Source organism: Dama dama, chromosome 24 (genome assembly GCF_033118175.1).
Source record: "Dama dama isolate Ldn47 chromosome 24, ASM3311817v1, whole genome shotgun sequence".
Lineage (NCBI taxonomy): Eukaryota > Metazoa > Chordata > Mammalia > Artiodactyla > Cervidae > Dama > Dama dama.
The window spans coordinates 18,072,507-18,100,404 of record NC_083704.1 but is presented as its reverse complement, the minus strand read 5'-3'; the positions used below and the strand labels follow the sequence as shown (position 1 = coordinate 18,100,404).

At 52.3% G+C, this 27,898-nt stretch overlaps 1 protein-coding gene, 1 long non-coding RNA gene and 1 pseudogene across 8 annotated transcripts in view; 2 read left to right on the top strand and 1 right to left on the bottom strand.

Annotated features, from left to right (window-relative positions):
- Window positions 1-27,898, bottom strand: part of LOC133045634 (uncharacterized) — a 94,156-nt gene that overhangs the window by 49,168 nt on the left and 17,090 nt on the right. The window contains exon 6 of one of the 6 annotated variants that reach the window (XR_009690291.1): window positions 21,788-21,906. The exons of 4 other annotated variants lie outside the window; for them this stretch is intronic. This is a non-coding gene — a long non-coding RNA (uncharacterized LOC133045634). Of the gene's footprint in view, window positions 1-21,787; window positions 21,907-22,123; window positions 22,181-27,898 lie in introns of those variants that run through there. One more of the 6 variants, XR_009690292.1, reaches the window with a different exon arrangement.
- On the top strand, window positions 1,682-14,258 carry LOC133045633 (GPI ethanolamine phosphate transferase 2-like; annotated as a pseudogene).
- XIRP1 (xin actin binding repeat containing 1) lies at window positions 17,802-27,294 on the top strand. Of its 2 annotated transcripts, XM_061127822.1 has the most exons (3): window positions 17,802-18,194; window positions 21,136-24,469; window positions 24,858-24,944. In XM_061127822.1, exons 2-3 carry the CDS (start codon window positions 21,140-21,142, stop codon window positions 24,864-24,866), a joined length of 3,339 nt encoding a protein of 1,112 aa, XP_060983805.1. In that variant the 5' UTR covers window positions 17,802-18,194; window positions 21,136-21,139; the 3' UTR covers window positions 24,867-24,944. The 2 variants fall into 2 exon arrangements, with proteins under 2 accessions (XP_060983805.1, XP_060983804.1); XM_061127821.1 differs by having other exon boundaries at window positions 21,136-27,294.

Below are 27,898 nucleotides of genomic sequence, written 5' to 3'. Positions count from 1 at the left end.
CACAGAATACTAAACGCTGAAGCCTAAACCCCAGTTGTATTTGCAACTCCAATCCTAGACTAAACGAAACGAAGCACCACAACTCACCCGAATCCCAACACCCTAATCTAACCTAAATCTTAACTGAAGCCTTAATCCCAACACTGAACCTTTAAAACAGGAGATCTGGGGACCCCTGCAGCGGCTTATCAAAATAGTGAGTAGACTTACCACTTTTACTCTGTTACAAATATTTTCAAATTTTCCTCGTTATGGTTTCTTAGATACACCCATCGTTTAAAAGTGCACATTCCAAACACATGGGTTTTTTTTAAAGTATCCTTGATATTAATTTCTCATTTTGATATTGATTTCTCTTTCAAATATTTTCTTCTCTGCAATCACCTCTGTGGTTTTTTTTTTCAGTATTTTAACACTATTGAGGCTTTCAAAGGCTACGTCAAAGATCTCTCTTGGTAAAAGTCACCATGGACTTGAAAATTTCTGGGTTATTTTCAAATATCTTTTGATATTGATTTCTAACATAATTCCACAGTGACAGGAGAACAGATTCTGTATAATTTTAATACCTTTAGACCATGAAATTTTGGCATCTTGTTTTACATCCCTGGATATGGTCTACTGTCTCTTGCTTTATAGTCTATGGGAACTTGAAAAAGATTTGCATCCTGCTGCTGTGTGAAAATTGTATAAATCTTAATTATGCTGAATTGGTTCATTGTACTTTTCAGGTCTACTATATCCTTCTACTTCTCTATTCATTCTATTAATTTTTGAGAGTTTGATATTGAAACTCCAACTAAAAATTTATCTACTTAAAAAATTATAATATATAGTAGAACTGTATATAACTTTGTTCTGTATTTTCTAAGTCTCCTGTAAATGTGTTATTGCACTTACATAATTTAAAGAATAAAAAAAAGAAAAAAACTAGTAAGTAAAGCAGGAACTTCCTTCCACTCTCACTGCTGCCCACCCTGGTCAGCCCCCGCCTCCCACCGTCCGCTCATTTCTTTCAGGTCTTTTCTCAGATGTCACTGTCCATAAAGCATTTAGGACCAACTGTACAGTTAGAACAGTACCCCGAGACAGCACCCTCACTTCTGACAACTGCAAGTTCAGGGTCACCCCCAAACCACCTCAATAGTTTGTTAGAAGGACTCACAGAACTCAGAGGAAGCAGATATAACCATGGTTAGGGTTTATTACGGTGCTTCCCTGGTGGCTCAGCTGGGAAAGAATCTGCCTGTGATGCAGGAGAGCCTGGTTCAATCCCTGGGTCGGGAAGATCCGCTGGAGAAGGGACAGGCTGCCCACTCCAGTACCCTTGGGCTTCCCCGGTGGCTCAGCTGGTAAAGAGTCCACCTGCAGTGTGGGAGACCTGGGTTCGATCCCTCGGTTGGGAAGCTCCCCTGGAGAAGGGTTTATCACAGGAAAGGGATACAGATGAAATCAGCCAAGGGGAATGCACAGGGCAGAGCCCACGAGGGGTCCAAAGAGATGCTCCTTGCTCTCTCTGTGGAGCCGTGGACGATGTGTGACCTCCTCCCAGCCACAGAATGTGGCAACACGCAGAGCACCGGTGCCGAGTATTCACAGGGTTTGGGTCACATGCTGGCCGTGTCACTGACCTGCAATCCCCAGCCCCTCCCAGAGGGCGGCTAACGCCTTTAGTCTCCAGCTCCTCTGGAGGCAGAACTGTCAGAGCACGACCCCAAATCCCCATCACAAGTCACACTGTTAAGACAGCCCGCAGAGACACCAACCAGGACTCCAGGTAAAGGCCAGAGTCGCCTTTGGTGAGGTTAATTCTTTTTTTATTTTTTAATTTATTTAATTGGAGGCTAATTACCTTACAGTATTGTAGTGGTTTTTGCCCTACATTGACATGAATCAGCCATGGATTTACATGTGTTCCCCATCCTGATCCCCCCTCCCACCTCCCTCCTGGTGAGGTTAATTCTTTACCACATACTTCTCTACTGTGATCTTCTCCAATTTAAACACGCAACTTCTGCCCCAAGAATCCACATTACCACTCATCACCATCAGGCATAAAATTTATTTTACCTGATTATTTTATTGTCTCTCCTCTCCATTAAGGATGTAAGGTGGCAATTTGGTCTGCTTCATTCACTGCTGCATCACGTGCTTCTAGAACTGTGCCCTCCAATACAGGAACCACGGGCCACACATGGCAGGTGAGTACCTGACCAGCCACTAGTCCAGATGAAGGGTAAACTACACACTGACTTTTAAAGCCATCGCATTTAAAAAAGCATGGAAAGAATTTCATCAGTATTTTATTATGTTGGTTCTAAGTCGAAATATATTTGGGACATATTGGATTACATAAAATATACTATTAAAATTTATTTCACCTGTTTCTATTTTGTAAACTTCTTTAGTGTAGCTAGAAAACTTATCGAATTATATATGTGGCTGCAATCTGAGTCTCACTTTGGGTGTGTACATATACAGAGAGAGACAGAAGAGAGAGAGAGGAGGAAGAATACATTTTATTATTTGCTATATATATTTGTATAGATATAGAAGACATATCAGCAAACTTTTTTTGTAAAGTATCAAGTAGTACATATTCCAGGCTTTGTGGCTATATGGCCTCTGTTCAGCTCTACCACAGTAGCAAAAATGCAGCCACAGATAATATTTAAACAAATACATGTGGCTGTGTTTCAATAAAACTGTTTTTATAGAAATAAGCAGCTGCATAATTTGGCCTGTGGGCCATAGCTTACACACCCCTGATTTAGAACATTGTTTAGCCCATAGTAAATATTCAAAAGCTACTTGTTGGGTGGATAAATACAAAGAATGCTAAAGTGACAGCATGTTGAGCCCAAGAGCACGGTTAATGTCAGAGGTTACTGGTGGCCAGGAAATCTGGGGCATATTGCACATGAATTGTAAGTTACTGGAGGGATTTAAGCAGGGCAGTGATAAAATCTGATATGGCTTTTATCAGTCTCTGTGATAGACGGCCTTTCAGAACTCAGTCACCCAACTGTCAAGGATGTTGGTGGCTGAAAGCCCTCAGGTGAGTCCTCCTTTAAGGGCTGCTCAGGGCTGAAGAAAACCGCCTTGCCCAAGGTGCCACCCTCTTCCTGGTGCCAACCACATCCAATGACTCACCCATGTAGGGGCGTAAAGGCCCCTCTTGCCTCACGTGCAGACGACTCGGAAAAGCCACCCCTGGCGCGCCTTATGGGACTGGCAGCTGTGATCCCTGCAGCGGCTGCAGCCTTTGAGGCAACTGCCCTGCAATTCAACTGTCAGCGCCACTCCTCACAGGTCATCTCCTCCCATCCCTCTCTTAACGGCGCTGCTCCCATGAGCACTCCCCCAAACTGCCTGCATGCAAGTCTGCCTCTCACAGCCTGAGTCCCAGGGAATCTGACCTGCAGCAGCTGATATCAGGAGCCTAATGAGGAAGCAGACTGTGGACATGGGATCCTGGGGGTTAATTATCTTTCAGCAGGCTGGCGGTGAGAATCCCATTGCCGGTTGGAAATTACGGATGCACAGCCCCTGGCAAGCTGCAGCAATGCAGATGCAAAGCTGTCCCTGGGGAACCAGGGACGTCCTGTGGGGTACCGTCACAGTGCAGAGTGGCGCTTGCCTGACAGAATATGGTTGTCATCATCATGGATCATTTTGTATCTTGCCGTGGGCTGATAAACCTCCTTGATCCTTAAAAAGTACTGTCACTGGTGGTGAACTGGGATGATATGTGGAAGGAGAGAGATACATTGCACCTGACCGGTACAATGTATCAGGACTTTAGCAAGAATATATCAGTCACTATGGGCATCTCTGGTGGCTCAGAGGGTAAAGAATCCACCTGTAATGCAGGAGACCAGGGTTTGATCCCTGGATCAGGAAGATCCCCTGGAGAAGGGAATGGCAACCCACTCCAGTGTTCTTGCCTGGAGAATCCCAAGGACGGGGGAGCCTGGTGGGCTGCCGTCTATGGGGTCACAGAGTCAGACACGACTGAAGTGATTTAGCAGCAGCATCAGCAGTGGGAGTCATTAAAGCATCAGAGAAAGACAATGCCAAGGGTGAACACCAGAGGGCAGCACATAGAAATCTCATATTCTGTATCTAGAGGGCAGAAAAGGCTGGAGGGTCAGTCACAGGGAAAAGAGAAAGCAGGCCTTAGAATCAATCCAGGCCAGGGATGGAGCTGGCTTGACCTGGGATGCCAGTGGCACAATTGGGAAGTGGTCAGTCTTGGCTGTATTTTGAAAATAAAGCGAACATAATTTGCTATGGTGTTTGCATTCATTTCCTATTGCTTGTATAACAAATCAACACAAATTTACTGACTTAACACAGATTTGTTCCCTTACAGGTCTGAAGGTTGGAAGTCTGGAAAGAGTCTCTGGGGGCTGAAGTCCAGATGCTGTGAGGGCCTCTTCCTTCTGGAGGCACTGCGTGTGAGTTTGCTCCCTGGCCTCTTCCAACTCCGAGAGGCTGCCTGGTTTCTCTGGCTTGTGGCCCCTTCCTCCATCTTCAAAGCATATCACTCCAACTTCTCCCAACCTCACACTGGGAATTTCCTGGTAGCTCAGTGGTTAGGACTCCACTGCAATTTCACTGCTGAGGGCTCAGGTTCCATCCCTGGTTGGGGATCTAAGATCCCACAGGCTGTATGGTGCAGCAAAAATGAAAAAAAAAAAAAAAAAGACAGAGACAGAGAAAAGAAAAATGTGCTAGGAGGAAAAAATTTCCCTCCACCAACCTACCAAGTTAGGTTCAGTGGTTGGAGGCCTGTGAGTTAACTAACAACAGACAAATTAATAGGAAAGAAGACAAAGTTTATTTACCAAGGAGGCTTCAGATGAATTGGCTCCCTGGACATCCAAAGATAAAGGTTTATCAGTGTACTTAACAGGGAGAAAGGGCTTCTGTGGAAGAATAAATGGAAGGCAAGACAGTTTCAGATAAAGTTTGTTTAAGCAATTACTCATCCCTGTGATAGTGGTTAGTCTCCTTTCTGGCCGTAAACCTGCCAGAGAGGACTTATAGCAACTGTATTTTCTAGGAGGTCCTGCTTAAATCTACAAAAGAACTTGAGATAAAGTTTATCCCTGTGGCGGCTGCTTGTTCAGATGTTTTTAGCTTAAGCTAAAACTATAGATAAAATAAATGAATATAATATATAAATACAAATAAAATAACATAAACATACTAAAATAAAAGATTATTTTAAAATAATCTTCATTGTGATTTAGGTGCATTTTGAATCTCTACAGGTGCAAAACTATTCTTCATGTAATAGAATTTTTCAAATGGCATTTTCTATCTCACACATTTTGGGCAAAGCACCAGAGGTGAGAAAAACAAGTGCCCCACAGTCAGGAGTGACGTGTAAGATGTGCAGAAAAATGGCAACCAAACTGGTTCCTGACCTTTAGCCCATCACCTGCTACCAGGCGGGGGCCTGGGACCAGGAGTGAAACTGGAAAGATGGTTTCTTAAAGGAAAGGGTGTTTTTCTTCCTCCTGCCTCAAATCTGACAGAGAGGCTTCAAGGAAGCATGACCTGAGTTCCCTGGAGCTGACTGGGGTGCACGTGTGAGGAGGCCGCTAAGGTCCACTGTGAGCCCCACCACTGGCAGGGCAGATGGGGACATGTCACAAAGGGTCACCCTGGTCAGGGAACGGTGCGCCCTCAGGTGGCATCTCCGATGCCGAGCCACCCACAAGAGGAAGAGGCAGCATCTGGGCATCTCACAGCCCCCAGAGGGCACCACCAACACCTTTTCTGCCCCTTTATCTCTCCTCCCTCTCCACCCCTCACCCTAAATGAGGCTGGGCTGACATCATGAATGGGTGAAGGGTAAAGAGGACTGAAAGCAAGGGGAAGGAATAGTGCAGAAGCCAGCCACACCTCCCTTTCCACTGAGTTTCCAAGCTGAGCCAGGGCAGCCTGCCGGGACCCTTCACCTCACTCCCCTGCCTGCCCAGCAAGTATTCTGACCCTTCCAGACTAAGTTCAGAAGCAAGGCAGGAAAAGAGACAAAGGTGGAAGCTGGATTGTCTTTTATGACCCAGCCTCAGAAGTCATAATGTACCCTTCCACTAGGGGATGACACAGAGACTGCTTCTTCTCAACTGGAGGAATGCCACATTCAGGGTATAATGAGTTTACACATGGGACGGGAGAAAAAGGACCGATCGTCTTTGGAAAATATGTTCAATCTCTCCCATGAATAAACTCATCGCAGAGCAGAGGACCCAGTATATGAACTCAAGTTCTACTCAGTACTTGTTGTTCAAAGAGGAAAGAATATATGTCACACAGTCTAGAAAGTTTATCCTGCAACTTGGAGAACATAAAGCTTTGCTGAGAGAGAGAGATGATCAGTTATCAGGATAACTCACTTATCTGTGTAATCTGATTCTTTGACTAAAATGCAAGCTCTGTGAGATCATCTACATAGATTCTTCAGTGTTGGCCCAGAACCCAGTACATAGCAGTTGTGGGAAAAAAAAAAAATTCTTGCAGAATAAATAAATGATATGATGAAATGCAGGACTTGGACTTGTGAAATGAACTGTCACTTAATGAGGTGCTGCATCTTCTGGTCACTGGGGGTACTGCCAACCACTTACAATGTTACATTTCCCCACATGCCTTTGGAAGAATGCACCCATACCTCAGTTTTCAGGGTACTTTTGTGACGTCTGGTTGGTTTGGGTTTTAAAAGCAGCCCTGACTCCTATATTGATTCCCATCTGACCAGTAAGATCCGTGAGGACTGGGGGAGTTATTTACTAGATTCCTCTCTCCCTGGTCTAGACAACCGAACCAGCCCTTAGCCCTCCAGAGCCTGCCGTGGCTTCCTCCCCCGTATGGAGGCTGCTCTGATCAAAGCCCTCCAGGGCCCCCTTGTGGAACCCAGCAGCCCCTTCCCTTTTCTCGCTGCAGCACTGGACACTGTCAGTTTCTTCCCTCCTCTAAGTACTTTCTTCCCTCGACATCTCCCATGACTAACTCCTGTCTGGACTTGCCCCTGCCTCCCTGGCTGCTGCTTCTCCTCTGCTACCGCTCTGCAGTCCGTCTTCCCCAGGGCTGCCCTGAGCCCGCTTCTCCTCACAGAACCCTGGGAGATCGCCTGCCTTGCAGCCTCAATTTCCACCTGCACACAAATGGGCCATCGGGTCTGTCGCCAGCCCAGTCTTCCCTCCCAGCTCCAGGCCAGATCATCTGGCCCCTGAAGATAGGCTCTGCGTGGAGACCCTGCACCTCATGCTCATCTTGTCCAAAGTCAACTGTGGCCTCCCCGCTCCGCCCACCACCCTATCCTTCCCTCCTCACTCCCACTGCCCAGCTTGGCATCCCCACTCACTCACTTCCCCAGGCCAGACGTCTGGGGACCACCCCTGAGTCCTCCCCTTCCTCACGGCTGAGTTCACTGAGGAGCTGTCAGTCTGTTCCCTCAGACCACGCAGGCACTCGGGCATCCTTTAGGTCTTTTAGGTCTTGTCTATTCTACACCCTCAGCGTCCCTCAGACCAGCCCCTCCCCACTGCCACCATCAAGAACTTCGCCATTCAGAACCTGGGTTGCTGTGACAGGCCTTCGTCACCAGCCTCCTGAGACACAAACTGCTCTGGCTAAAACCTGTTCCTTAGGGCCCAAACTTTCCTGGCACCTACAACTTGGCCCCACCTGCCACCCAAGACCAGCCTCCACCCTCTGCCCACTCTCTTCCTCTGCCTAAAATACTCTTCTCTCGTCTGCCTATGTCTAAAGCATCCCATCCCCATTGTACAGACAGGGAAACTGAGGCACAGAGCACTGACAGAACTCGTCCAAGGTTATAGAGCTGGGAAGTGGTGGAGCTGGGCTTCCAAAGGAGGTGTGAAACCAGCTCCTTTCGCTCCAAAGCATCAGGCTCTGCTGAAAGTCCCCATGTGTAAAAGGGAGGAAGGAAAGACTATGCACTCTTCCTGCTCTGATTTTTCCCTCACCAGGATTTCTTGATTCAGAGATGCCGGGAGGCTCTCTGGCGGTGACCTGGGGGCACTGAACTCAGATGCCTAGGATCCCCTAGCCAGCCGCTTGGTAGAGAATGTTTGGGCCAAGCTCTGGGCTGACAGGGCGATGCTACAAGTAAACAGATATGGTCTCCAGCCCTCTCTCCCTCATCTGCTCCAGTTTCCATTCTCTATTAGTTTTCTGTAGACGTGTAGCAAAATATAACAAACTGTGGCTTAAACAATACCCATTTGTTAGCCTACAGTTCTGTAGGTCAGAAGTCTGCCACAGTAGGGCTGGCCTCTCTGCTCACGGAACCCTAAGGCTGAAACTAGTCTCCATCTGGAAACTAAATCAAACTTCTGTTCCAGGCTCATGTGGGTTGGTGACAGAATCAAAATTAAAAACTTCTGCTGTGTGACAGACAATGTCAAGAGAGTCAAAAGACAAGCCACAGTCTGGGAGAAAACATTTGCAAAAGGCATAACAGATAAAGATTGTTTGCATGAAAATATGCAAAGAACTCTTAAAACTCAACAGTAAGAAAACAAACAACCCCATTTTAAAAACTAGTCAAAGACCTTGACAGCCATCTCATCAAAGAAGATACACAGACAGCAAATAAGCATATGAAATGGTGATCCACATCATATATCATCAGGAAAATGCAAATTAAAACAACGAGATATTGCTGCATGCCTTCTAAAATGGCCAAAATCCAGAACACTGACAACACCAAATGTTGGCGAGGATGCAGAGCAACAGAACTCTCATTCACTGCTGGTGGGAAGGCAAAACTGGTACAGCCACTTTGGAAGACAGTTTGGCTGCATCTTAAAAAACTAAACATACTCTTACCATTCCATTCACCAAGTACACTCCTTGGTAGTTACCCAGAGGAGCTAAAAACATATCTATACAAAAACCTACACATAGATGTTTATTGCAACTGTATTCATAACTGCGAAAACTTCAAAGCAACCAAGACATCCTTCAGTACGCGAATCAATAAAACTGTGGTACCTCCAGACAATGAATTATTATTCAACTCTGAAAACAAATGAGTTATCAAGCCCTGAAAAGTCACGGAAGAACCTTAAGTGCATATTACTACATGAAAGAAGACAACTCAAAAAGGCTATGTACTGTATGAGTCTAACTATATGCCATTTTTAAAAAAGCAAAACTATGGAAACAGTAAGATGATCAATGGTTGCCAGTAGTTAGGAGGGAGGGATGAATAGGAAGAGCAAGCAAACAGGACTTTTAGGACAGTGAGATAACACTGAATGATTCCATAATGATGGATACACGTCATTATATATTTATCCAAGCCCACAGAATGTACAATACCGAGAATGAACCCTAACATAAACTATGAACTTTGAGTGACAATGATGTGTCAATGCAGGTTCATCGATTATAACAAATGTACCATCTGGAGGGGGATCTTGATAGCAGAGAAGGCTGTGCATTTATCTAGAGGCAGAGGTTATATCAGAACTCTACTTTCTGCTAAATTTCAATGCAAACCTAAAAGAAAGTTTCCAAAAAAAAAAGTCTATTTAAAAGAAAAAAATACACACTGGATTTTGAATACTCTATTCAAAATAAAGAATGAAAAGTATCTCATTAACAATTTTTATTGATATATGTACATATAATATTTTAGAAATTTGAGTGAAATAAAATATAATTTTAAAATTAATGTCACTGGAAAGGACGCAGCTAGTCTGTCGGGTGCTCCGGCTCCCGCCTACTCGGCGGCGGTGGAGGCGAGAGCCTCTCCTCCTAGGGGAGAAGTGACCCGGTGTCTGGGAATCCGGATCTCGGCGCGGAGGGTGGGCACGATGCGGCTGGGCCCCGGGACCTTCGCTGCCGGCTGCGTCGTGATCGAGGTGCTCGGCGTCGCGCTCTTCCTCCGGGGCTTCTTCCCGACTCCCGTCTTTTCCGGAGCGGAGCGGCAAGCAGAGTCCCCGGCGCCCGAACCCTCTGCTGGTACGACTGTGCCACCCTCCCCCCAGCGGTTCTGCTCCCGGCACTCCCGCGGGGGGTCTCTTCCATTCTGATCCCAACCTCCTAGGAGCCCGTTCTTGCCGCTCCAGCCTCCTTTTCTGTATCCAGCAACTTTGTGGCCAGCACCACTACCTGCCCCACTAAGATCTCCGTCCCTGATCACCGCAAAGTAAGCTCTCTGTACCCGTAGAAAGTAAGATTCTCCCCAGCTGTACTCATCCAGTGAACCCCAACCCCCTTCCCTGAGCAGATGTTTGGGCCACTCCCTGTTCCAGGCATCCTTTTTGCTCAGTAAGACACAGCAGGAGCCAGTTCCAACTGGACCGAGCTTCCACCACCTCTCTTCAGTAAAGTTGTTATTATGCTGATAGACGCCTTGAGAGATGATTTTGTGTTTGGGTCAAAGGGTGTGAAATTTATGCCCTACACAACTTATCTTGTGGAAAAGGGATCATCTCTCAGTTTTGTGGCTGAAGCAAAGCCACCTATAGTTACTATGCCTTGAATCAAGGCGTTGCTGACAGGGAGCCTCCCTGGCTTCATCGATGTCGTCCGGAACCTCAATTCTCCCACATTGCTGGAAGACAATGTGATCACACGAGCCAAAGCTGCTGGGAAAAGAATCATCTTTTATGGAGATGAAACATGGGTGAAATTATTCCCAAAGCATTTTGTGGAATACGATGGAACAACCTCTTTTTTTGTATCAGATTATACAGAGGTGGATAATAATGTTACAAGGCATTTGGATAAAGTACTAAAAAGGCAGGATTGGGATGTGTTAATCCTGCACTACCTCGGGCTGGACCACATCGGCCACATTTCTGGGCCCAACAGCCCCCTGATTGGGCACAAGCTCAGTGAGATGGACAGCATCCTGATGAAGATCCACACCTCACTGCTGTCAGAGGAGAGAGATACTCTGTTGCCCAGTCTGCTGGTTCTCTGTGGTGATCATGGCATGTCTGAAGCTAGAGGTCATGGAGCCTCTTCCATGGAGGAAGTAAACACTGCTCTGGTCTTAATTAGCTCTGCATTTGAAAGGAAACCTGGTGATGTCAGACATCCAACGCACGTTCAACAGACTGATTTGGCTGCAACACTCTCAATAGGACTGGGTCTGCCAATTCCGAAGAGCAATATTGGCAGTCTTATGTTCCCAGTTGTAGAAGGAAGACCAATGCGGGAACAGCTGAGGTTTTTACATTTAAATACAGTACAGCTTAGCAAGTTGTTGCAGGAGAATGTCCCATCATATGAAAAAGGCAGAGGCTATTGAGAGCACTAGAGGCACAGCAGGAGGAGAGCTCTGCCATCATGGAGCTTCTCATCCAGAGGGGGAAAGAGAGAAAGATGGCCATGGGTGCCAGGTGGTGATGGGCGCCTTAGGAAAATGCTGAACCAGGGAAGGATGGGCATGCAGAGCCTGGATTTGAGCAGTTTAAAGTGTCGGAAAGATCGCACGGGAACTGGATCAGATTGTACTTGAAGGAGAATAACTCAGAAGTCCTTTTCAACCTGGGAGCCAGGGTTCACAGGCAGTACTTGGACGCACTGAGGACACTGAGGCTGTCGCTGAGCAAACGAGCGGCCCAGTACGACATCTACTCCATGGCGGCGGGGACCGTCATGGTCCTGGAGGTCCTCGCCCTGCTCCTGCTCAGTGTCCCGCAGGCGCTGGGCAGCAGGACTGAGCTGGACGTGCCCCTGCTGTCGCCCGTGTGCTCGCTGCTCTTCTACCTGCTGCTCCTGGTCCTCGCGGCGCTGCACGTCGCCGTGTGCACGGCGGCCGACAGCTCGTGCTGCCTCTGCCGCCTCCCGTGGCTGGCTGCGGGCGGCGTGATGGCGCTGATGACCGCACTGTTCTGTGCAGTCGTGTCTGCTCTCTCCAGGACGTTTGCCGGCGGAAAGTGTCTGAGTCAGAATCCACCTCAGTCCACCTCAAGGTGGTCAGAGTTAGATCTTCTCAGCTTCTTGGGAACTATGGGCCATGTGTTGAGTCTGGGCGCAAGCAGCTTCATCGAAGAGGAGCACCAGACCTGGTATTTCCTCATCAACATGCTGTGTTTAGCTCTGTGCCACCAGATCTACAGAAACTGCTTTCTGGGAGACGACTGTGCCCCTCAGCGTTGCCCACACATGGGAGAGGAGTTTGACGGGGTCACGGTGGCCCTGCAGGGCAAGCGTGCTGGCCGTGAGGGGTGGGAGCTCAGCTGAGTGCCCGCGGACCCCTCCTCCCTGGAAGCCCTCAGAGGCCCTGAGCGGTGGATGGTGCTGGCGAGCCCCTGGCTGGTCCTGGCCTGCTGCCGGCTGCTGCGGTCCCTGAACCAGACCGGTGTGCAGTGGGCCCACCGGCCCGACCTGGGGCACTGGCTCGCCAGCTCTGATCATAAGGCTGAACTCTCTGTTCTGGCTGTACTTTCCCTCACCATGATTTTTGTGTTGGTTCAGAAGAAGTGCTCCCTCACATCAAAAGTGGCCATGGCGTTTGGCCTGCTGGGCATCTATTGCTACCGGGCGGCCATTGGAAATGTGCTGTTCCCATGGAAACAAGACAACAAAGATATTTCAAAGGGCATTACTGAGGCTCGTTTTGTTTATGTCTTTGTCCTTGGCATTCTGTTCACGGGCACCAAAGACTTGCTTAAATCTCAAATCACTGCTGCAGACTTCACGGCCAGGACTGTGGGCCTTTGGGAGATATACAGTGGTTTAGTTCTCCTGGCAGCGCTGCTCCTCAGACCCCACAATCTTCCTGTCTTGGTGCTGAGCCTGGCGATCCAGACCATCATGACTCAGTTCATCTGGAGGCCCCTGAGGCACAACGTAACTGAGGTCACTGTGATGCATTACTGGTTTGGTCAAGCATTCTTCTATTTTCAGGACTGATGCTGAAGCTGAGCCTCCAGTACTTTGGCCACCTGATGTGAAGAGCTGACTCATTGGAAAAGCCCCTGATGCTGGGAAGGATTTGAAGGCAGGAGGAGAAGGGGACGACAGAGAGCAAAATGGATGGCATCATCGACTCAGTGGACATCAGTTTGAGCAAGTTCTGGGAGAGGTGAAGGACAGGGAAGCCTGGCATGCTGCAGTCATGGGTCACAAAGAGTCAGACACAACTGAGAGACTGAACAATAACAAGGTATAAAGATTATTTACTGAAAAATTTCCAGGAGAATAAAAAAATGAATGTAATGTATATGCAAATGATATTCTCAGGTTCTAAACAACAATCTTGAAAGTTAGAAAACAATAATTCAAACCATGCCTTTAAAATTTGAAAGAGTGTAATTTCCAATCCAGAATTCTAGTCCCAGGAACACTGTTAATCAACTTCAGAAAAGAACAGAAACAGATTGTCAGGTTTCAAAATTTTTATTTATCATACATCCTTTCTGAGGAAGCGTACTGGGGAAAATGTTCCTTTGAAATAGGGAAATAGAACAAGACATAGGATACGTAATATTTCAGAAAGAAGTAAGGAGTGTTGAAAAGACCCACAGCTGCCAGATAGGAGTCAGTGAGCTCAAGGCTCCAAAGAGCATTTTCCTGAGGAAAAAAATGGCATTAAAAGATTGACCAACATGTTTACTGCATTGATTGAAGCCCTACAGCTCTGATGGAGAATCTGGAGGATGAATTAACAAAAGCACCCAGGGGAAATAGCAAAAATAGGATAATCATTAATTCTAAGAAAAACAAAACATTGTGTAAAACAGAAAATATCCTCAATACTTTATGTGACTCAGTCATGAGCTATTTATATAAAATAACATTCTAAATATTGATTTAACCAGAAACAGTTATTTAACTTGCTGGGAGAAAAGGAGGGGAGATGATAGACACCCAAATTCCCATGTTCTATAGTAAAAGTGTTTAGATTTAATGTTTTTAGAGCAGAATATACATAACGTTTAGAAAATAGAGGGAAATATTGGAAGAATAAGTGAAAACAGTCCATAATGTTTGCTCTGGGAAGCAAGGCCTAGGATGAAGAGAAAGAAAATAGCTGTTGTTTTAAATTACATGCTTTGCACTGTTATTTGTCTCTGTAAACTGTGTGCATGAATTATTTTAATAAACATTTTTTTAAATATTAAAAAAAAAAAATAAAATAAAATAAAATTAATGTCACTTTTTGCCTTTCATAATGTGGCTACCAGAAAATTTCAAATGTCCTATGGGGCTTGCACTGTTTTTCTACTGGATGTATACGTATATATAACTGTTCTTGTGTTCAGTTGTGTCTGACTCTGTGGCCCCATGGACTGTAGCCCTCCAGGCTCCTCTGTCCATGGGATTTCCCAGGCAAGAGCACTGGAGTTGCCGTTTCCTCCTCCAGGGGATCTTCCCAACCCGGGGATGAACCAGTGTGCCTGGCATCTCCTACATCGGCAGGAGGATTCTCTACCACTAGCGCCACCTGGGAAACCCTTCCACTGGACAGTGTACTGGTCTAAATCTTCAAAACAGCCCTATGACACAGGTGATTATCTCACCAGTGGGAGACGTTAATGCAGCAGATGTTGTCAACGCCCCTGGATCCCTCACGTCTCCCTGGGGTCACCAGCAGCTTCAGTGGGCAGTCCCCGTACAGGCTCACAGGGTCCTAACCTCAATCACTTGGATCTCTCTGCCTTGAGGGGGAGACGGGAAATATGGGGGAGCCAGTGCTTCCAGGACCAATCCTCATCCAGGGGGGTGAGGAAGGGTGGATAAATTCCCCAGCCCCCTTACCCTGCCCGGGTAAGGTGTGTTCTACACCAGCTCCCAGAAGTCTCCAGTGGGATCCAGCCCCAGCTGTCCACAGAAATAATCTGCTTTCCTTCTCCTCCTCACTTCTTTAGCCCCTCATCCCCCTCCTCCCCTCCCAGTGAAAGCACTTGCATCCAAATGCTCTTCTTGGACTCTGCTCTTGGAAGATCCCAAACTAACACAGTAGAATACAGAAAGCAGGAAGACTCTCAGAGGTCATATAAACAGGAAGAGACAGGCTGGTGACTTGATCCCAGCAGTCTGACACCAGGGCCCACACGACCCTCACGGCACGGCTGCCAGACTCCTATGGCAGGAGGTGGACACTCTCCCCTCAAATCTGCCCACCTTTGAGCTGCCCCCCGAGCAGAGCAGAAAGGCCCTTCTGTAGGTTCAGAGGGTCTTGTCAAGAGGCTGAGCTGACCTGTCCTGCAGCCCTGGAACACACACCCCCTGGCCTGCCCAGAGCTGGCCTGCCCAGAGCTGGCCTCAGCTGGAGGGAGGCCAGGACTGCCAGCCAGGGCTCTGAGGGACACTCGCCTTGAGACCCGGAGCATACACTGGGATCTGGGACCGGGGAAAGTTGCCAGTGGTGGGGATCCAGGGGAAAACGTACTGAGCTTACTCATTGAGTTTACATATGCTGGGCACCATACCAGATGTGTGTGGTGTGACACATGTATGTTCCTCACAGCAACCTTTTGAGGTATACACTATTATTATGTGCATTTTATAGATGAGGAAACTGACGAACAGACAGGATGAGTTAACTTGCCAACATCTCACACAGCTAGTAAGTGTCACAGACAGGATTCAAACTCAAGTAGGCAGCCTGGCTCTGAACCATTCCTACGTCCTGCCTCTCCTGAAACATCAGGTGAGTCTGCTGCCAGCTGCTCACTCTCTCTGCCGGAGTACTCGTTTTCCTGGGAGACAGGCACGGGCTTCTGACTAATCCCCAACTTCAGTAGAGCCCCACTGAAGAGGGATGGACTGACAGAGGAATGTGCCCTCAAGACTGCGGAGCACTCCAGAAGCGGGGTGGCGGGGGCGGGGGTGGTGGTGTGCAGGTTGTAATCGCTGAAACACGACCACCTTCCCTCTCCATTCCCTCCCAGCCCTTCTGCCTTCCGACAGGTCAATTAACCAGCACAGCTATTCGACCTCAGGGTAGTGATGATTTACTCCCAGCCTCCTTCCCAAAATGATTTGAGGGGGCTTTTAAAAAGATAACTGCCCAGCATCTCCACCACCAGAAATACTCTGATAAACACTGCCTGACCACTGCCTTAATGGCCTTATCACTGACACCTTCATGATGTGATTTTGTCAGATCGTTACACGGAGGGTGACCTGCTCAGCCTGTTTTTCTTCGAACTTTCCCAGTTTTAAAACTGAAAGCCCCTTGTTCTGGGAAACCCCTCAGAGACAGACAACTGGGACAGTTGTTTACCCTCATGACACAGGATGCCCCACAGAGTCTACCTGCTAAAAGACTAAACATTTAGCTCAGAGTATCCTTGGAGCCAAGGCAAAGGAGGAAACACCATCCTCGATGAGATTTTCAGTGTCTATGACAGTGCTATCAGAAACCTTTCCACAACGACAGAAACACTTTGTACTATGCTCCACAGAGCACTTAAAATGTGGCTAATGGGATGCAGGAATACAATTTTTCATTTTGTTTCATTTTAACCTATTTAAATAGTCTCATGTGGTTAGTGGCAGTTGTATTGGACAGTACAATTGTATTAGATAAAAACAAACCAGGCCTGAGAAATTTCTACCGTGAGTTTATCATAGTTGCAGGGAGTACAAAAATGGATTCCACCAGGTACGTTCCTTTTCTTACGTACATAATAACCTGTACATAGGCCCTTGTGTAACACAGGCCATGTGCTAAGCACTCTCACAAAACCCTCTCACATGTGAATTCATTCAAGTCTCAAAAGCACTCCAGAGGGCAGGCACTAAGGCACCTCCTCCCTTGGCCCAAGAGGATGGGCATCTTCCTGCCCTTCCCAGGGAGAGACAGGATCCGAGAAACAGGCGCTGGGGCAGGGAAAGGCAAAAAAGCCAGAGGCAGAGAGGAGGCGAGGGAGGAGGGCTCGCCGATGCCCCTCTTCTCACCCCAGGCCAAGGCTGCCTGCCTGATACTGACTCAATGGAAAGAGTGAGCAGTGCCTGGCATCACCTCCTGGCACCAGAGGGCACCCAGGATGTCGGAAGGAAGACCCTGTTCTGCCAGGTAGCAGAACACAACTTCCACGTGGAACCCGGGCAAAATGCCTCCATCGTTTGTGTTCTGCGTGGTCCCCCGATGCCCCTCACCACACTGCCCTTCCCGGCCTAAATGCCAGGACCTCTGGAGCCTACTAAGTCCCTTGGGCTCTGGGCAGCCAAGGAGGGGCAGCCATGGCCCCCACACACAAACGTACACACACGCTCCTTCTGTGACTGGCAGCGGATGACTCCGGGTCAGAAATAACCCCAGAGTCAGCTCCCCGCGTGCTGCCCCTCCCCTCCCCTCCGTTCCCAGAAAGCCTGGGCCCTGAGTCAGAGGCAAGAGCCTGACAGTAAACAACGACCCAGATACTCTGCTGTGAACACCACAGACCCAGGCTGCGGAATCCTCTGACAAACCATGGACCCTGTGAAGAACTGGGGCCTGGAGTCACAGATGTCTTTCCCCCAAATCCAGCTGTGTGCACTCAGGGCTGTATATACCTGTGCGGTGGGACGTGGGGACGGATGGAAGAGACAGGGGAAATGTCTAGCGCAGGAGTGGGGAGAAGAAGGGCCTTATTCTCAGGGGTCTCGGGCTGGGAACTGAGGAGCAAGGGCCTAGGCCTGCCCTCAGGGGGCCTCCAGTCTCCTGGCAAGGGGGGCACATACCACACGTCAGGAATGGTCAGAGGCTAGGGTAGGGACGTGGGAGCTCACAGGATGGGGGGCCAAGGTGACCAGGTGTCAGATGCTCCTCCTTATTCATTCCCTCAGAATAGTCTGGGATGTCCGCACCCCACACCACAGCTGAGTCACTGACCCCAATCCTCAGAGGAGACCTGGGTGAATGAAGCTCTCCCCCGCTCACTCCTCTTCCCCTCCCTAGCAGAAAGGACATGTAACTCATGCCCGAGATGGAGAATCACTTCCACTGCCCTAAAAATAACCGAACCACTTCATAATCTGACCTTAGCCTCCCCCCACCGCCCCCACCTTGGCCCACCCCCTAACCAGACAGATAAAGGCAGCTGCTGAGGCTGGCAGGGAACACAGACCCCAAGCCAGGGCGGCAAGAAGGTGTCCGACAGAGCCAGCAGAGCCAGGGCAGCCCCAACAAGAGCAACAACAGAGCCGGAGGCCACACCTGCCGAAGACCCCGAACCCCATCAGCCAAGCAGGACCCGCAGGTGGGTAACCCGCTCCTTTCTCTCCACAGCAATGGGGCTGGTTTTCCAGGCCGGGACCCCCTCTGGCCCCTCTCAGGGCAGCGTGTTAGGGGAAGCTCTGAGTGAGGGGTGGGAGCTGGGGTCACACATCTGCAGCAGGTGAGTGGAGGGGCCTGATATAAAGATTCCACAAGGACATTGCCAGAGTTATCGTGACCCCCACGGGCGCTCAGAGTGGCTACCACAGGCCTAAGGCCTACAGAGGGCCAGGTTCCAGCCAGTCTGGTGTAATCCAGAAAGGCTTGCTGGAGGAGGTGGTCTGGAGTTGTGATTTTTACTTTTTTTTTTTTTTTTCTTTTTTCTTTTTCTTCTTCTGGAGTTGTGATTTTTAAAATCAGGTATGGAGCTCCTCAGGCTTCAGGGTTTCCTCCCAAGGAGCCCCAGCTAGGCCAGTGTCTGGACAGAAGAGGCGGGGGAGGACATGGGGGCGGGAGGGGGGTAAGCGGGCCTGACTCTAGGCTGCCAGGACAAGCCCCATGCCCAGCTGCTGTGGGTAGAAGTCTTGGCATAGCTGGCCCAGAAATGTCTCCCCAAAGCTGGCCTGAGCCCAGCACCCCACATGGCCTAGGGCCCGGGTGTGATGTGGGCCATCAACTTGCCCAGTAGTAAAGCCCTTAAGGAAGATCTGGGGGATGAAGTTGGGGTGACCAGGTCTGAGTCTGCCCAAGTATAGAGATGTGTGAAGGGGTCTGGGCCAAGAAAGAGCGGACTTGGAGGCAAAAGTGGGGGTCACCCAGAGAGGCTGGCCCAGTCCTGGGAGGCCAAGCTCAGGGATACCCCTAGGGTTCAGGCCTTACCCTAAGTCTGGTACCAGTTTTGAATTCTGCCTTCACCCTGCCCGGCCGCCACCCTTGAGAACGAGGTGGGAAGGCCTTGCTACCGCCTGGTGGAGCCACCTGGGTCAGCTCCTTCCCCTCCTGGGGCCAGTTTCCCCTTCTGAACAAGGAGGGGATTGGGCTCAGTGACCTCGGAGGGTCCTCAGGTCTGCCCCCTCTGAACTCTGATTCTGATCATACGTGACTGTAGCAGGGATTCTGGAGATTCCTGAGGGTGGGGGTGGAGCTGGGGTGGAGCTGGTGGCCTGTACACGCCATCCGCTCAGGCCACACTGGTGACAAGATAGGGAGGATGTGGGGACCGTCAAGGTTTGCCTTTGGCGGGCTGGTGGGGGGGGGGGGTGTCTTCATGAGCACTCAGAGGATAAAGGCAGCACCCAGAGCATGTGATGAGCCTTGGGCTGTCGACTTTAGAGGTCACACTCCTTGGATGTCTTCAGAGGACAGGCCGGGGTGTGGGTGGGGCAAGCAGGGCTTGGTTTCCCCCTTCTGAGATAGTCGAGAGAAGGAAGTCCTTCCCCCACCTCCAGGTCTCTATGCCCAGAAGATGGTTCTAGCACTGGTCATCCTGCAGGCCAGAGAAGGAGCTGAGGGGGTCAGACTCCCAGGGTCCCACTGGCTGAGCCTGACCTCTATCCACACCTGCCCCCCCTGCCCCCGCCCAGGGCTGCTGTGTGGAGGCCAGGACCTCAGCTATATTTAGCACTGAGCGTGGAGCAGAGCTGTGGGTCAGGGGCAGTGAGGGGGGGACATGCTTCTCATTCTTTCCCTACTGGCCTCTGGGGACTGTTAGTACACCTGTCACAAGACAGATAAGACACTGAGGACAGAGACCAGAGAAGGGCTTGAGCGGTGGGCCAGGGGCGTGGGGAGCAGTGCCTCAGTGGAAGCTGATGGGCACGAAGAGGGAGGAAGGAGCGCACAGGAGATCCGTGCTGCACACAGTTGGGGACGGGGGTCCATGAGCAAGGGGTGAGGCTCTCGCTGCAGGAAGGCCCTCAGTCTCACTGCCTCCCCTCCTGGGGTGTCTTCTGGGAAACAAAGGGCCACCACAGCCACTGAGAAAGTGTCACACTTCCTACCTAAAGTGTTTAAAAACCCCCTCCAGCACTGCTTGAGCCTCATTCGCTGAGATCTGACTCTGGACCTATTTTTCTTCATCTTTAATCAAGAGTGGTTGGGCCAGAAGATCCTAGAGGTCCCCCTAGCTCAGAAAACCCCTAGCTAGGATTCAGAATTGGGTTCTGCCTAACCGCGAGACAACTGGTGAACATTCGCTCAGCCTTACTGCTTCTGCTGCAGCAAGAGCTGCCGGCCCCTGCTTTGCCTCCCTGGCCGTGAGAAAGGAGAGCCGAGAGCTAGAGGCTGGACAGCCCCCTAGTGAAAGGGACAAGTGCGCCCTCTGGTGTTAAGAAAGGAAACATGACTGATAACTATTGCTCTCCATGGTAACTATGGCTCCTCTGTCCATGGGGATTCTCCAGGCAAGAATACTAGAGTGGGTTGCCAAGCCCTCCTCCAGAGGATCTTCCGGACCCAGGGATCAAACCTAGGTCTCCCACACTGCAGGCAGATTCTTTACTGTCTGAGCCACCAGGAAAGCCCAGTTACCAGTTTAGGGACCTGCTTCTCCCTGGCTGGGATCCCTTAAATCAGAATATCCCCAGGCCACTCACCTGGGAATCTACCAGGGAAACACTGATTTTGGCAAAAGCAGGCAAGGATGGGACAGGACAGGAACAGTTTTCCCACTGCGGGGTTGGGCACCCCTTAACTGGAAGACAGAATATCAAAGCCTGTAGGGCCCTGCTGGCTCCCTGACAACCCAGGTGATCCTGGGGGAGCAGGGACCCACCTGATGGATGGCTCCATATGCCTTAAATTCAAGACTTGTCACATAGCAGCCACGCAGGTGGCAGGGTGAGACCCTGGTGAGGTGTGGAAAGCAGGAGGGGTGGTCTCTAAGCACATGCCACCTAGGGCTACTCTGACATTTCTCCCAGCAACCAACCCCCATCCCCCCTACATTCCCCAACCCCATCCTCACCTCTGCCCCCTCTCTTCAGAAGGATGGCTGATGCCCAGACGCAGGTGGCCCCCACCCCAACCATCCCGATGGCAGCTACAGAGGACCTGCCCCTCCCTCCACCACCTTCCCTGGAGGATCTGCCACCGCCGCCACCCAAGGAGTCCTTCTCCAAGTTCCACCAGCAGCGGCAAGCCAGCGAGCTCCGCCGCCTCTACAAGCACATCCACCCCGAGCTCCGCAAGAATCTGGCCGAGGCCGTGGCTGAAGACTTGGCTGAGGTCCTGGGTTCTGAGGAGCCCACCGAGGGTGACGTCCAGTGCATGCGCTGGATCTTTGAGAACTGGCGGCTAGATGCCATTGGGGACCGTGAGAAGCCACCTGCCAAGGAGTCTGTGCCTGGTGGCAACGTCCAGGCCACCTCCCGCAAGTTTGAGGAAGGCTCCTTTGCTAACAGCATAAACCAGGAGCCGGCTGGACCTCAGCCATCCGGAGGGGACGTGCGTGCAGCCCGCCAGCTGTTTGAGACGAAGCCACTGGATGAGCTGACGGTTCGTGCTGAAGCACCAGAGGCTACAGTGAGGGAGCCTGCAGCCAGCGGAGACGTCCAGGGTACCAGGATGCTCTTTGAGACGCGGCCACTGGACCGCCTTGGCTCCCGCCCCTCCACCCAGGAGCAGAGCCCCTTGGAGCTGCGCTCAGAGATCCAGGAGCTGAAGGGCGATGTGAAGAAGACAGTGAAACTGTTCCAAACAGAGCCGCTGTGTGCCATCCAGGACTCAGAGGGCGCCATCCACGAGGTCAAGGCCGCCTACCGAGAGGAGATACAAAGCAACGCAGTGAGGTCTGGCCGTTGGCTCTTCGAGACCAAGCCTCTGGACGCCATCAACCGGGACCCCAGCCAGGTGCGGGTGATCCGGGGGATCTCCCTGGAGGAGGCAGCCCGGCCCGATGTCAGTGCGACTCGCTGGATCTTTGAGACCCAGCCCCTGGATGCCATCCGGGAGATTGTAGTGGATGAGAAGGACTTCCAGCCATCCCCGGACCTTATCCCTCCTGGTCCAGACGTTCAGCAGCAGCGGCGTCTGTTTGAGACCCGAGCATTAGACACTCTCAAGGGAGACGAGGAGGCCGGAGCAGAGGCCCCACCCAAAGAGGCAGTGGTCCCCGGTGATGTCCGCTCCACCCTGTGGCTATTTGAGACGAAGCCCCTGGACACCCTCCGAGACAACGTCCAAGTGGGTCACCTGCAGCGGGTGGGTCCCAAGGAGGGCGAGAGGTTCACAAATGAGCGTCTATCCAATGATGACCCCAGAGGTCAGGGTGCCCCCGAGAGGGATGGAGTGAAGGGAGATGTGAAGACCTTCAAGAACCTTTTTGAGACCCTTCCCCTGGACAGTATTGGGCAGGGGGACGCTTTGGCCCCTGGGAGCATACACAGAGCAGAAGGAACCGAGTCTGTTGGGCAGTCCCAGGACACAGGGTCCCCAGTGTACGCCATGCAGGATGGCAAAGGTCACCTCCACGCCCTGACCTCCGTCAGCAGAGAACAGGTAGTCGGAGGTGACGTGCAGGGTTACAAGTGGATGTTTGAGACACAGCCCCTAGACCGACTAGGCCGAAGCCCCAGTACCGTCGATGTGGTGCGGGGCATCACCCGGCAGGAAGTGGTGGCCGGAGATGTGGGCACTGCTCGGTGGCTCTTTGAGACACAGCCCCTGGAGGTAATCCACCAACGGGAGCAGCAGGAACGACAGGAAGAAGAAGGAAAGCCTCAGGGAGGCCCTCAGCCCGAAGAACCCCACAAAGGTGATGTGCAGACCATCCGCTGGTTGTTCGAGACATGCCCAATGAGTGAGCTGGCCGAGAGGCAGGGGTCAGAGGTCACAGACCCCACAAGCAAGGCACGGTCGTGCACCTGGATGTTCGCGCCCCAATCCCCGGACTGGCCAGAAGGCTCCAAGGAGCAGCACCTTGAGGTCAGCCAGGTCCAGGCTGGGGAAAGACAGACAGAGAGACACGTCTTTGAGACTGAGCCTCTGCAGGCCTCGGGCCACCCCTGCGGAAGGGGGCCTGTGCGGTACTCCAGCAGAGTGGACATCCCCTCGGGGCAGGTGTCTCGTCAGAAGGAGGTTTTCCAGGCTCTGGAGGCAGGCAAGAGAGAAGACCAGGGACCCAGGGCAATCCCTGAGCCCGTCCCAGCCGGCTCAGTGCACAAGTTCACCTGGCTCTTTGAGAACTGCCCCATGGGCTCCCTGGCTGCTGAGAGCATCCGAGGGGGCACCCTCCATGAAGAGCAGGCCGTGGGTCCCTCGGGCAACAGGGTGCTGGAGAGGCGAGAGACTGCAGCTGAGGGGACCCTGTGGACGCTGCATGCCACACCTGGCATCCTGCACCATGGAGGCATCCTCATGGAGGCCCGAGGGCCAGGGGAGCTCTGCCTTGCCAGGTACGTGCTCCCAGGCCCAGGGCAAGGCGGACCCCACGTTCGAAAGGAGGAGCTGGTGTCTGGGGAGCTTCCCAGGATTGTCCGCCAAGTGCTGCGCCGGGCAGACGTGGACCAGCAGGGGCTGCTGGTGCAGGAGGACCCCGCGGGCCAGCTTCACCTCAAGCAGCTGAAGCTGCCAACAGCAGGCAGCAGTGGGAGCATCGAGGACATGGACCCTGAGTTCCAGCAATTGCTGGCTTGTGGCCTCGGGACCTCAGCGGGGAGGACGGGGCTGGTGATGCAGGAGACAGAACAGGGCCTGGTGGCACTGACCGCCTACTCCCTGCAACCCTGGCTAGCCAGTAGGGCCCCCGAAAGGAGCAGTGTGCAGCTGCTGGCCAGCTGCATCAACAAAGGAGACCTGAGTGGCCTGCACAGTCTGCGGTGGGAGCCGCCGGCTGACTCAAGTCCAGTGCCGGCCAGCGAGGGGGCCCAGAAGTTGCCTGCAGCTGAAAGCATCATCCACATTCCCCCACTGGACCCTGGCATGGGGATGGGGCATCTGAGAGGGCCAGGGGCCACACCCTGCGCCCCACAGGCCACTGGAAAGGCAGTCTCTCTGGCTGGCGAAGAAAAGCAGGAAAACAGGTACACTGGGCAGAGAGGGATGGAAGCTTTAGGAAAGTCAGAGCGAGCCATGACTACGCCCCCAGGACCTAGGTTCCCAGACCTCCAGATCACCATGCAGAGTCGGAAGACGGCAACAGCGGAAGCCCAAAGCCTGCAGCAGCAAGCTCGGAGCAAGCACAAGCCAGGCCCCACCCCCAGGGCTGCCTCTATGCCTGTCCAGGATGGGCTTCTGCAAGCACCGGCCACAGGGACTGCCCAGAGCAACAGCAGGCCTCTGGCGGGAGGCAACCCCAGGATCCCAGCAGCCCCCGGAAAGGTCAGTGGGGAACAGAAAGCACTGCCTGGAGGGCTGCCTGGGGGGTGGGTGACTATTCAGGATGGCATCTACACTGCTCGCCCCGTCAGGACCTTTGACCTACCCAGGGGTATCCGGCCATCTGAGCAAGGACCCCTTCCACTCCTGGAAGGACCGGGTCAGAGTCTCGGGCCCGGGCAAGACGAGCCAGGGGGCCACACACAGAAGGCCTGGGGGCCTCCAGAGAAAGTGACGGCAGGACTCAGCCCAGGGGGCCTCCAAGCTGCAGAGACCACCCTGCAGGTTGCCCCTTTAGCCCACCACACTCAGGCCTCCGGGCCTCGGGCGGCAGGTGCCAATCTGCACTCCCGTAATGCCTCTGTTCCTCCTCCTCCTCCTCCTCTCCCAGCTGCTGTGACGGGACCGGACTTCCCAGCCCAACCCAGGCATGATGAGAATTCCATCCGGCAGGACTCCAAGCCCACGCAGGACCCCCTTCACTCCCACAGCAGCCCTGCTGGCCAGAAAAGCCCTGGGGAGTCACAGACAAAGACCCTGAAACCGGAGCCTCCCACACACCTGAGAAAGAAGCCCCAGTTGCCCCCCAAACCTGCACACCTAAGCCAACTCCCCCTTCCTCGCTGGCTGTCCAAGCCCTCCGCCCTGGCTCACAGTGCCACTGTGGAGGCGGGGCCAGGAAAATACAAACAAGGTGAGACTGCTACAGCCGACCACGACCCTCAGCCAAACAAGGTCTCCACTGCCGCAGACCAGGGCCGAGTACCTCTGCCCCAGGGCCCTGCTGGACAGAGCCAGCCCAGCCCCCAGCATGGCCCCAGCACCGTGGCCCCCAGGCCCACCAAGAGCCAGGCTACGGGCAGCAACCACCACAACCCTGACCTCCTCGGGCTCTCAGCTCTCAGCAGCCACCCCATCTCACTGCAGCAGGGCCCTAGCCTCCCAGGAGAGAAGTGCACGGATGCTTCCCAGCAAGGGGCCCCTGAGAGCCCTGAGATTCTGCAGGGAGGCCAGCAAGAGCTCCAGGGCCTCCTGAGCCAGGTGCAAGCTCTGGAGAAGGAGGCCGAAAGCACTGTGGACGTGCGGGCACTGCGGAGGCTCTTTGAAGCTGTGCCCCAGCTGCCAGGAGCCCCTCCTGCACCCACTACCCCCCGCAAGCCTGAGGCCTCGGTGGAGCAGGCCTTCGGGGAGCTGACGAGGGTTAGCACGGAAGTGGCCCGGCTGAAGGAACAGACCCTGGCCAGGCTGCTGGACATCGAGGAGGCCGTGCACAAGGCGCTCAGCTCCATGTCTAGCCTCCAGCCTGGGAGTAACACCAGGGTCCATTCTCAGGGGCCCCCAAGGGAACACAGTGCCCACGAGGTCAGTGTCACAGACAGTGGGAGAGGCAGGCCCAACTGCTCAGGCCAGGAGGTCCAAAGTCAAACTCTAGTCAAGAGCCAGACTGAGGTTACGAGCCATCCTGAGGTCCAGAGTCAAGCCAAGGTCAGAAATCACTCAGAGGCCAGAAGCCAAGCAGCCCTGGCCACCCCTTCCACCAGGAGGCTGGAGACCTTGAGAGAAGACTCGCGCCTCCCCCAAGGGTTACCTCTCAGCAGAGAGTCACTCTCCTCCCCAACCGTCATCTCCATGGAGTCGGCCACGAGGAAGCTTCTGGAGGTGGCCAGCCCCAGGGGCAACCCCGAGATCTCTATGAAGAGGGTACATTTCACCCAGGATGAATGCCAGACTCAGCCCCACCAGAAAGATATCTGGCACAAGGCTGGAGAGAAAGAGGCCCCCCAGCTCTCTGGACCACCCCTGCCTGGCCCTGCTGCGGACAGCGCCCTGCCCACCAGGCAGAAGACTGCTCTGGAGCTGCAGACAGCGCCGGGGGGCTCCCAGCACTATGGAGCCACAGGAACAGTGGCTGAGAGGATGGACAGGAGCGGGACCACAGCGCTCACGTTCCCCACCACGGTCACTGAGCCCGCCGAGCCACCCAGGGGCCCAGGCCCCCACCTCGGGTGCCACACTTCCCCCTTGATGAGGCAGTTTCTGCACAGCCCGAGTGGGCTCAGCACGGGCCTGGCAGAAGCTGAGATGCTGCATATGCCCTGTGGCCACCCCACACCTGCTGCGCAGTGAGCCCCTCTGTCTGACACCAAGTCTTCCACCCATCCCCAGGGACCCGGGACGGAGGTGGGTGCTCACCTCCTGCACGCACGAGGAAAGAACCAAAAAGAAAGGGCATGTTCTGAGATTCACGGAAAGCTTCCCCTTCATCAGTACCATCCATGGGCCAGGTTCTCACAAAAGGCAGCAGGGGATGGTAGGGAAGAAGCCCTCCGGAGTAGCCCAAGCCCAGCAACAGAACGGGGGCTTGTGGCTGCTTGTGGAGGATATAATGTGTACAAAAGCACACGCTTCTCACACAGGCCTGGCCCGCACACCAACACAAGTGAGTCTGCATGCCACTGCCTGTGATAGAGCCCCCTGAGAGACCTTCCACTTTTTCAGCCTTTATTTCTTTTAATATGAGACAAATGTTCTCAGCCTTCTGCTCTTTAAATCCTACAAAGGACAGGGCCAGCCGGATTGGTCTCTGTTACATGTCGACTAGGGCCCCAGAAGGGCCCTGTCATCAGCATCTCCCTCATTCAGCGGGTCATCCTGGCAGCACAGAGTTCACAGAGACAAAGTCTGCGATCACCAATGTCCCCAGAAGTCAAAGATCCTCCCCACCCCCACGGCCTCTCACTTTGTACCCCAAAGAGGAAGCATACAGTCTAATAAACCAAAGTTTTATTCCCTCCTCTCCACGTCTGTCTGTACACAGAGTCTGGGTTCTCACTCTAGGGGAAAAGCAGCCACATCTCTAGATGCCCTGTGTTCCTGCAAAAAGCAGTGTTGGAAGGCTCTGAAAAGCCAGCCCCTTCTTCTACAATCTCGGCTGGGAACCAGAGAGGCCATCCCCCTCTCTCCTTACTCCCCACGCCCCTACACATACACACACTGCTGGCCCCACACCTCTGGCTTCCCCACATAGAGGTTCTTGGACATCACCCTGGAGTGGAATCTGCTGAGAGTGGAAGAACGGCCCAGTCAGGCCCAGGAAGGAGGGAGGGCCACAAGCCAGGAGAACTCCAATGGCCAAGACGGCTAGGCCACTTCCTCCAGGTCAGACCAGGTACAATGTGCAGAGCTTCCTGGGAAGGGGAGGGCACAGATCCCAGCCTGGAAAGCCAGGATGATTTGGTAAAGGACCTTTTCCAGAATTTCAAAAAGCACTGAGCACTTGCTGCATGCCAGACCGGTTCTGGGCAGCATGGACCCAGAGGTAAGGTCTAATGGGATCATTAGACTCTATCACACTCAAGGAACTGACTCTCTAGAATGAGCAGTGTATGAATAAATAGTAACTATCAGATGAGGAATAAGGGTGATGCACCT